General features: G+C 50.9%; 2 protein-coding genes across 2 annotated transcripts; one reads left to right on the top strand and one right to left on the bottom strand.

The window, feature by feature from the left end:
• The first annotated feature begins 5,001 nt into the window (after window positions 1-5,001).
• On the top strand, window positions 5,002-5,520 carry LOC142473736 (histone H3). Its single transcript, XM_075580773.1, has one exon. The coding sequence runs from the start codon at window positions 5,049-5,051 to the stop codon at window positions 5,457-5,459; it is 411 nt and encodes a 136-aa protein (XP_075436888.1). The 5' UTR covers window positions 5,002-5,048; the 3' UTR covers window positions 5,460-5,520.
• Window positions 5,521-5,993: 473 nt separating this feature from the next.
• Window positions 5,994-6,859, bottom strand: LOC142473735 (histone H1-like). Its single transcript, XM_075580772.1, has one exon. It carries the CDS (start codon window positions 6,842-6,844, stop codon window positions 6,194-6,196), a length of 651 nt encoding a protein of 216 aa, XP_075436887.1. The 5' UTR covers window positions 6,845-6,859; the 3' UTR covers window positions 5,994-6,193.
• Between the last annotated feature and the right edge of the window lie 3,833 nt (window positions 6,860-10,692).

The raw sequence follows: 10,692 nt of genomic DNA, 5'->3' as shown, positions 1-10,692 counted from the left end.
GCGTAGAGTGCCAGTTGAGTCTTGTGGAGGTCTGTGGGGATGTCATTCATGAAGAGGTTGAAAAGGAAAGGTCCCAGGACTGATCCCTGTGGCACGCCAGCGCAGATGGGGCGTGTTGTTGAGAGCTCTTCCCGCACAGCCACGTGGAATGTGCGCTCCCGCAAGTAGCTTGCAGTCAGCTTAATCAGGTAGTTTGGGAATTTCAGGTTGATCATTTTGTGCAGTAGTCCTTCATGCCAAACTCTGTCAAACGCTTTGGCCACGTCCAAGAAGACAACTCCAGTTGATTTGTGGATGTTGAATCCATGGCTTATTATGTCAACGACTCGCAGCAGCTGATGGTTGGTTGAGTGGTCCTTCCGGAATCCAAATTGCTTCTTTAGTAGAATGTTTTTACCAGAGGCAAAGTGGCGGAGGCGCGTAAGAATAACTTTCTCCAGGAGTTTCGATAGTCCAGAGAGCAGGCTTATCGGACGGTAGTTTGCAGGATCCCTCAGTGGTTTTCCAGGCTTTGGAAATACAATGACCTTGGCTTCCTTCCAGGATTGAGGAAAGTGCTGGAGCCGCATGCATGCATTGAAGATTTCTGTGAGGCATTCCATGGCTGCCGGCGGAAGCTTCTTGATGGCCAGGTTGGTAATTCCGTCACTTCCTGGTGCTTTGCCATTTGCCAGCTTTTCTGCAAGTTGCGTTATCTCAGTCCTGGTGCATCCTTCAAGGGTTTCCGCTTCGGTCTCTGGTAGGTGCTCGGTAAGATGCCTGTTAACTCCTTGCTCAACTTCCCGTGCTATTTTGCTGGCTTGGTTAGGCCTAAAAGTTGTCTCCAGTGTGTCAGCGAGAACCTCTGCCTTGTCCTTGTTGCTACATGCCAGGTGGGTCTGGCCCTGGATAGGTGGATTAGGCTCCTTCTTCCCGGTCAGGCGTCGGGTCATTCTCCAAACAGAGTTGTCGGATTCCTTCAGCTTGGCTGCTGCGGCCTCCCACCTCTCCCCCCGGTGTTGGCTGATTTGCTGTCGCAGTAGTCTGGCAAGTGAGTTGTACTTTACCAGAAGGTCAGGTGTGCGGAACTTCTGCCACTGGCGTCGGGCCCTGTTTTTCTCAGCAATCGCTTGCTTGATCCCGCTCGGTAGGTCGTAGATGGAGCAGCGTTTGGGCATCTGTTTCGGGACGCTGTGCTCTATTGCATGTTGGACTGCGGTAGTAAAGGTGTTAACAGCATCATCAATGTCTCCGTTGGTGTCCAAGGGGCGGGGATTTGTGATGTTGCTCAACTCTTCTTTGTACAGGCTCCAGTTCGCCCTGGTGAAGTTGTACCTGGGTGTTTGCTGGTGGGTTTCCATCTCGTCGCCAACAGTAATGGTAACTGGGTTGTGGTCTGAGGTCAGTTCCGCCAGGGTTTCCAACTGGACAGAATGTTTCACGTTCTTCAGTAAGACAATGTCCAGGACATCCGGTGTGTGGCTTGCAGTGCCTGGGTAGTGGGTGGGTTCTGTAGGGCCAGCCACTACAAAGTCACTCTCCTTTGAGTAAGCAAGAAGAGCTTGTCCTCTGGAGTTTGCTGTCCTTGAGTTCCAGCACCGGTGTTTGGCATTTAGGTCTCCCCCGATGATGGTTGGGACAGTGGAGTCCAGCAGAGCTTCCAAGTCTCCCAAATGTAGCTTCACCTTAGGGGGGCAGTAGGTGGCAATTAGTCGCAGTGGTCCTGTTGCAGTCTTTACCTGTACTCCAGTGGCTTCAATACTCCGGAGGGGTGGTAGTGCAATCTCATTATGGCTGACCCGTGTGTTAACAATCACAGCCGTCCCACCACCTCTGGCTCCTGTTGCCCGGTCGGTACGGTATACCCTGTGGTTCGCCAGGCTTAGTTTTTGGTTTCCTTGAAGGTGGGTCTCCGAGAGCAGAGCTGCGCATACATTCCTCGATTCCATCAGGTGAAGGAGTTCATCTGTCTTCTTGCTGATACCATTTGCATTCCACATCACGATGACAGAACTGCGTTTAGATGTTGCTGCCATGGTGGTTAGTTTCTGTGCTCCTGAGAAGGGCCGGGATGAGATTCGCTATCATTGTCACAATGGGGTGAATATCCATTCTCGCAATAGCGCTCGCTATTTTAAGGATGATCTCTAGCCAGTTTGTTGGGCTTGCGGTTCCGCCTGCGGGGTCCGGGTTGGCCGCCTCAACGGGGTTGGTGGATGGTGTCCTGAGAGTTTCCGCGTAGGTCTGTCCGTCTGGGTTTTGCATCCTCTGGGTGGATGCCGTGCCTTGGTCTGGGATCAGGTGTTCTGTGGTCCTCTGTCTCTCCGGCGCCAGGCGGGGAAGCTGGTATTGAGTAGTGGGTGTCTTCCTTGGTGCCTGCTCCATCAGGTGGGGTGTCCGCTTTTCCCGTGCCTCTTGCTTTGCTTTTGTGAGGTACGGGCAACCACGGTAGCTTGCCGGGTGTGGGCCTTTGCAGTTTGCACATGTCGCCGGCTCCTTCTTCCTATCTCGTGGGCATTCCTTGGAGTTGTGGTTCTCTCCACAACACACACAGCGTGGCTTCTGGTGGCAGAATGCAGAGGTATGCCCGAGCCGTTGGCAGTTGAAACACATGGTTGGGCCTTTTCTGCCCTTTGGCGCTTCTGTGGTTACCACACAGCTACAAAGCTTGGTAATCTTGGTAAGATCTGCAGGCTGGCTCTCCGGGGTTTCTGCCAGTGTGACAATAAACAAAGGGAACTTCTTGGTCTTGTCCACCGGGGATGTCAACTGGGCTACGCTCTTGACTGGAAGTCCATGTTCCGCGAGGTCGTGGGAAATCTCCCCCACGGAGGCGTTTGCTGGTAAGCCGCGAATTACAAATTTCTGGGGCTTTAGGCGCGTCAGTGGGAAGGTGTAGTATTCTATGCCCTGCTTTGCAAAGCAGTCCGTCAAGCTCCGGTAGTCGTCCACAGTTGTGGTAGTGATCTTTGCGTGGTTCGCCCGTGGTTTAACTACAAACGGGGAAGTGCAGTGTTCGGTGAGGATGTCGACAAGGTCCTTGTGGGTCTTCATATTCCTAACCATTACCGGTGGTATGCGAATCTTTTTGGGTGGGAGTGCAGTCTCTTCATCGTTGCACCTGGGCCCTGAGCAGTCATCGGCACCAGCAAGTGGCTCGAAGCGGTTTGATGTTTTGATGCCTTGGTCTTCCTTGTGCTTCTGCATCTTTGTCTTTGCTACCGATGGAGGGGAAGAACCATTGGAGCTATCAGAGTTTGCTCGCCCTCTCTTCTTCACTAAAGTGTAGTCCATGTCTTCTGCAGCATCATGTATTGCAGTCTCCATAGGTGGCACATTTGCCTCTGCCATAATAAGGCGCAGACCAGAGCCACGCACCCGCACGGCGGCGGGCACACGGCACAAATCAGAGCCACACGCACGGCGGCGGGCACACGGCACAAATCAGAGCCACACGCACGGCGGTGAGCACACGGCACAAGTCAGAGCCACACACACACACGGCGGCGAGCACACAGCCCAAATCAGAGCCACGCACCCGCACGGCGGCGGGCACACGGCCCAAATCAGAGCCACGCACCCGCACGGCGGCGGGCACACGGCCCAAATCAGAGCCACACACGGCGCACGGCGGTGAGCACACGGCCCAAAGCACGCAACGCAGGGAGCAAAAGCACACGGCGCAGGGGGGGCACGGCACCAAGCGCAGGGGGGCACAGCACAGAGCGCAGGGGGGGCACAGCACAGAGCGCAGGGGGGGCACAGCACAGAGCGCAGGGGGGGCACAGCACAGAGCGCAGGGGGGGCACAGCACAGAGCGCAGGGGGGGCACAGCACAGAGCGCAGGGGGGGCACAGCACAGAGCGCAGGGGGGGCACAGCACAGAGCGCAGGGGGGGCACAGCACAGAGCACAGGGGGGAGCACAGAGCACAGGGGGGCACAGCACAGAGCGCAGGGGGGCACAGCAGAGTGCGCGGGGGGGCACAACACAGAGCGCAGGGGGGCGCAGCACAGAGCACAGGGTGGCGCACAGGGGGGGGCACTGAGCACTGGGGGGGCACAGAGCACGGGGGGGGGCACAGAGCACAGGGGGGGGCACTGCACTAAACAGGGGGGGGCACAGCACTAGGCAGGGGGGGGGGGCAAGGCCGGGGGTCACAGCAAGTCGCAGCTCTGGGCTCAGTAATGCACACAGAACTCAGCATACAGTGCAATAAAGCTATAAAGCAAAGCGATGGGCAATGAACCATGTGGCAGCGGCGGCTCTCCAAACGGGCCAGTCAATACATCCCCGACTGAAACTCCGGAAAGTGGTGTCGGCGGCGGGCGCTGTGATGGGAAGTGACCCACTCGAGGAGTCATCAGCCTCTCCGGTCAGTTCAATCAATCTGAATCCCTCCAATCCAAAATCTCTAATGAATGAATTGAATGAATCTAATGAATAATCTCTCTATTCTCCAAAGAAAAGCTCTCAATTTCTAATCAATGTAATCTCAATCAATGAATAAATCAGAGCGAGAAGACATTTAGGGAAGCCCCATTTATAGCGCAGCACTGCCACCGTGTGGTGCTCTGGGAACTGCAGGCATTAAGGAAACGAGCCGCGCGGTTCCGCCTCTTTGTGTCTCTGTGTTCGGGTTTATAATAATAACACAATGTGAACATTAGAAGAAGAGGAACCAAGAAAGTCCCATTGAAGCAATGATCTGGGAAAGAAAACCCCTCATATTACATTTCACCGATTAAAGATCATTTGAATACTTGGTATAAGTACATGTTCCATGTCAGAGAGCTCTGTGCTGTATCTGTGCAAACACTAATGTTATCACATTAAATCTTTTTAATTGTCCCACTTACAAGCACTAAATAAATAATAACTTTATTAGGACGATATCGGTCTGAGGCGGGATTTTTGAACATCGCAACGGCTCTCACAGAACCAATCAGAGCGAAGGGCGGGACCAAAGCAGCCAATCACAGCGATCTGCAGTCCATAAATACGCAGCTGCAGCGTTTTTTTTCTTTATTAGTTCCTGACCGGAGACGCGCACTGACACAGCAGCACAGGATGGCCCGGACCAAGCAGACCGCCCGGAAATCCACCGGAGGGAAGGCTCCCCGTAAGCAGCTAGCGACCAAGGCTGCCAGAAAGAGCGCACCGGCCACCGGCGGAGTGAAGAAGCCTCACCGCTACCGGCCCGGTACTGTGGCTCTCAGGGAGATCCGCCGCTACCAGAAGTCCACCGAGCTGCTCATCCGCAAGCTGCCCTTCCAGCGCCTGGTCCGGGAGATCGCCCAGGACTTCAAGACTGACCTGCGCTTCCAGAGCTCGGCTGTCATGGCTCTGCAGGAGGCCAGCGAGGCTTATCTGGTGGGGCTCTTCGAGGACACCAACCTGTGCGCTATCCACGCCAAGAGGGTCACCATCATGCCCAAGGACATCCAGCTGGCCCGCAGGATCAGAGGGGAGAGAGCTTAGGCCGGCTGCACCCTGACTTCGTTTACACCCGAAAAACAAAGGCTCTTTTAAGAGCCACCACATTTTCAATGAAATGGCCTGATCAATATTAACACACGGATACTGATCTCAATATAGAGAATTAAAGAAGTGTGTTATCCTTGTATCAACATATGTACTTGATGTGTGACAATATAGATAAACGCACCTTCAATATTTGTGTATTCTTTGTCATGTGATATATAGACTTGCATGCAGTCACCATTTCATCCTGTATATGGGTGCACGTAAAGACAAACCTGTAAATGTCCCCCCTCCCATGTGCCACTTGTGATCAAACTGAAGTATTAGGGAATAGCATGTGCTTGATGCTTTCAATGTGATGTAAACACTTTTATAACATGGTGATAAATAAGTTTTTCTGATGTAAACTAAACTATTTTTATTTTCTATAAACCGTGTATGTGAATATTATGTAGACACAAACAAAACCATAATGTCACCTAATATGTCAGTTTGTCTGAGAAACATGTATTCGTGCAATAGGTTAGGGACTACAAACTTACACATGCACCTTACAGTGCTCGCAGTATCAATGCATATACACTTATGCTCTGGCAGTGTAACACAAACCCCTGCATGGGATAAGTTGGAGAAACATTCCCAGTTACACATTATGTGCACAGCTCTCTATGTGGGGTTGTGGTGGCTCTTAAAAGAGCCTTTGTGTTTGTAAGAGGCTGAAGTTGTCGGTCTCACTTCTTAGGAGCTGCCGCCCTCTTGGGCTTTGCTGCTTTGGGTGTGGCTGCCTTGGCCTTAGCTGGACTCTTAGCAGCTTTTGGCTTTGCAGCCTTTTTAGCCGCCGGGCTCTTCACAGCCTTCCTGGGCTTGGCAGCTTTAGACTTCTTCGGGCTTTTTGCTGGCTTCTTGGCGGCCGCCGGTTTCTTGACCTTTTTGGGGCTTTTCTTCACTCCCGCCGGAGCCTTTTTGGGTTTCTTGGGGGACTTGGCGGGTTTCTTTGCCACTGGCTTCTTGGGTTTCCCCACATCCTTTTTCTTGGCCGCCTTCTCCTTGCTCTCCAGCTGCTTCTTATTCAGCTTGAACGATCCGGAGGCTCCGCTCCCTTTCAGCTGGATCAGGGTTTCCTTGCTCACCAAGCCCTTGAGAGCCAGCTTCAGGTGGCTGTTATTCTTCTCCACATCGTAGCCTCCTGCAGCCAGAGCCTTCTTCAGAGTGGACAAGGAGACCCCGCTGCGCTCCTTAGAGGCGGACACAGCTCTCACTATCAGATCGGACACGCTGGGACCGGACTTTGCTGGGCGGCTTTTCGAGGCTCCGGCAGCTTTCTTCGGCTGCTTCTTCTTGGCGGCGCTTTCAGCTGGAGGAGCAGGAGCGGTCTCGGCCATTGCAGCTGCAGGTAAAATCTCCAACACACTGACAGAAAGTTATACTGGGGGCGGGGACCTGCCGGGACTTATATAGAGAGCCTGCTGCTCTGTGATTGGTTAGTTATCGGAGTGAGCTTCTTTCTCATTGGGTATAATCACTAAGCCCCCCCTGACTTTCATCCTCCCGGATCACAAACACTGCTCTGACTTTGTGTTTCTGAGGCTGCAAGAAAAGGGCATTTTATCCCCTAATTATTACTCACATCCCCCCTTCTTGCATGCAATTTATAAGGAATTATATTCTCTTCACTGCTGTATCATTTTTCTGCTGGGAAAGTACAAACACAATTAGGAATAATGGGTGAAAGTTCGGCTCTGTAGCCCGGGATTTGCCAGATTTCATTCATATCTGTCTATTTCTGTCACTTTTACTTTGCTCAGACTAAATGTGCAACCTCCATCCTCATACAGTGACACTAAGGACATATTATTCTACAGTATCAGTTTAAAATAATGTGCATATAAATATATAAACATGGTCTGGGGATTCACTATATATGTACAAGTAGCACAATAATTCCTGTGCAGTGTACATTGCTATTTCATGTTGTTCCATTTCCCCGGTACTAAGCTCTGTATTATTCCATTGTCAGTTATGAATATTGGTTATTAAATGGGAGATTCGAAAAGATTTGTATTCCATCTGTTCTGCAAATGAATAGTTTAGAATGATATGTATGTAACATTATGTTTTCTAAATACAATATCATAGTAACATTCACATCATGTGAATGACAGTAAATATATTTTAATAATGTAATAATCAAACATCTATTTTGTTTAAGCTTTATAATACAATTGGGAAGTGTTAAAAATATGTTTATTTGTCGGTTACAAAATATATATATATATATGTGATATTAATGGAAGATTAGGTTATTAGTCACCCTGTGTGTTACATAACTATGTAATGTCACTATTAGCACTATGTATAGGAACTGACATGTTTTGTGACCATTGTCACCAGAGACCAGAACTTTTAACATCTTTATATCAGGATCACTATCACCAGAAAATAATATAATAATAAAAATAATAGTACGTTCTTGTATAGCGCTGCTAGTTTTATGGTAGAAAAAAAGTGAATTGCGCTCTAAAAAATGTGTTAATGTGCTCTTAGTGATATTAATAATACAAATAAGATAACCTGTTTACAATATGAGAGGTTTATGCTGCTGCGCTCGTGGTACCGCTCCACAACCAAACTAATGCAAAAACAAAGAGAGAGACAGCGCAAAAAACCTCATTGTGCAATATTTAAACAAAATTGTATTAGTAAACTGGTGAGTATCACACGTACATCAATATAGTTAGATTTAAGCAGAACATGTTATGGACATGTTACCAATCTGTGCTCAGGATACAGGACTTCTAGGTTGGCTGGCTTCTCACAGGTCTCGTGGAACAGCATGCAGGGTACAGCAGTCGTCACCGCAGGGGAACTGCCACTCCAGATGTAGAGAACACTCCAATACCGAGTGTTACGGTGGAAAGTCCTATCAACTGTATCCAGCCCTCTGTATACCAGCTTCAGAACGCCACACGGGGCGGAGGATGATTCGGCTATGTATGCCGCTGCGGGGAACCTCACCGTCAGCCGCTTGCTCGGAGAACGCTAGACGCACATCTGTGACGTCATCGGGCGGCGTCAGCGTCGTGCGCGAGTGAGTCACTGCTTGAAGAAGCTGGAAAGTCCCAAGAATGTCCCGTATAAGGGAAATGACGAAGTGTTGTAAACACGAAACGCGTTGGATTGAGGGCGCATTCATTTATTCCTACATACTGGATGTTTTAATACATTGTCCAATACATTGTCTAATTGCTCGCGACTCCAAGCGGGCACTATACGGGACATTCTTGGGACTTTCCAGCTTCTTCAAGCAGTGACTCACTCGCGCACGACGCTGACGCCGCCCGATGACGTCACAGATGTGCGTCTAGCGTTCTCCGAGCAAGCGGCTGACGGTGAGGTTCCCCGCAGCGGCATACATAGCCGAATCATCCTCCGCCCTGTGTGGCGTTCTGAAGCTGGTATACAGAGGGCTGGATACAGTTGATAGGACTTTCCACCGTAACACTCGGTATTGGAGTGTTCTCTACATCTGGAGTGGCAGTTCCCCTGCGGTGACGACTGCTGTACCCTGCATGCTGTTCCACGAGACCTGTGAGAAGCCAGCCAACCTAGAAGTCCTGTATCCTGAGCACAGATTGGTAACATGTCCATAACATGTTCTGCTTAAATCTAACTATATTGATGTACGTGTGATACTCACCAGGCTGCTAGTTTTATGTAGCACTTTACAGGGACATTTTGCAGACATAGTCCTTGCCCCGTGGAGCTTACAATCTATTTTGTTGGAGCCAGAGACACAGGGAGATAAAGTGACTTGCCCAAGGTCACAAGTAGTTGACACTAGGAGTTGAACCAGGCTTCAAACTCACTCTCAATGCCAGTGTGTTTTACTCAGTGTTTACTCACTGAGCCACTCCTTCTCCCGAATCACACACTAGTTGAATAAACAAAAGTTTATTCTGGCAAGCCAGAAAACACACAACATACATGTGACGGTTGGGGTAGCCAGCCTCACATAATAAGGTAAAGCCTGGCTGGCTTCCCCTAATACCGTGTTTAAAGGCCGCCTCATTTGGCCTGTGTATAATGTATTGTGTGTAAACCCCTTCCAGAAAAGAGCTCATCACTGATACACTCACTTTCTGGGCGTAAGTCACTAGCCTCAACAAGGTGCAGGGCCTGCTTCCGGAAGGCTTATCCTGACCGCTTCTGGTATCGTTGTTCGCAGAGCTTCTCTCAGCTGTGTCTCCGTAAAACTCCCACTTGCTCCGCTGACCGGGCTTCTCTGGCGCTTCTCAGCTGAGATCAGTGCTTGTGTGTGCTCTTTAACACAAAGCACTTTTTAAAAGCCTGCCAGCGCGTCTCCGATCGCCTCCATAGGTTGTCTGGTTCCCTACACCGGCCTCACTCCTTACATAGCCCCTGCTGGATATCCTTAACATGGAGCAGGGGCCCTTGACTAATCACAACATGTATTGTGACGTTGCCGCCAAACACAGGATGAGCACTCGCCCTGCTGCACAAATGGGGGAAGGGGATCAGCTTAAGGGCTCAAGACCAACCCTGCAATAGGTCCCCCCGGTCAGCCCCAAATATCCCGCTGGGAAGGCGCCACCAGGTCTGCGGGAAACAATTGGCTCTAGCCCAGTGAAAGCCGGACCCCGGACCTTATTTCTAGCCCTTTCCTGCTCACCATTTTTTTCACCATGAGCCTTAATGGTCCCCAGGCCTGAGCCTGGGGTGGGCATGCTTTCCCCAGATGGGGAACACTGACAGCCCTTGTGCTCTCTTCTCCTCCCAGCACAAGACTGACTAAATGTGATACTGTGAGGATTCGCTGTTCTGCTGCTCCTGCCCCTTTAACCCTCACTTGCCCATTGGACTACCATAACACTCAAGAGTGGCAAACTGGGGTGGAAATTACACACGGTGCGCGGGTTCTGTGCAGTCCCCTTCGGTCTCTGGGCATGGGGCGCGTTCTTGCTCCTCCTGTCTTGATGCGCAGCGCGCATGCGTGGTACACGGTCTTCCCTGTGGTCTGCGGTCTCCGCCCCTCTGTCCCGCCCCCGTCCTGGCATCACCCCTATGCAGCGTGGTTACGCCCCTCACTCAGCCTCTACCTCAGCGGGTCCTGCCTCTGGTACCCGGCCCTGTCCTGATATCACTGTTATGCGGCGCAGTTGCGCCCCTCCTCTATCTCCACAGGTCTCACCTCTGGTTTCCTCCCTCATGG

This window comes from Ascaphus truei (genome assembly GCF_040206685.1).
Source record: "Ascaphus truei isolate aAscTru1 chromosome 12 unlocalized genomic scaffold, aAscTru1.hap1 SUPER_12_unloc_5, whole genome shotgun sequence".
NCBI lineage: Eukaryota > Metazoa > Chordata > Amphibia > Anura > Ascaphidae > Ascaphus > Ascaphus truei.
Note: the sequence above shows the minus strand (reverse complement) of the source record. Positions and strands in the feature narration are given on the sequence as shown.

What these genes read in the sequence shown, in the direction of transcription:
- LOC142473736 (XM_075580773.1), top strand. Translation starts at nt 5,049, where the DNA reads ATGGCCCGGACCAAGCAGACCGCCCGGAAATCCACCGGAGGGAAGGCT.
- LOC142473735 (XM_075580772.1), bottom strand. Translation starts at nt 6,844, where the DNA reads ATGGCCGAGACCGCTCCTGCTCCTCCAGCTGAAAGCGCCGCCAAGAAG.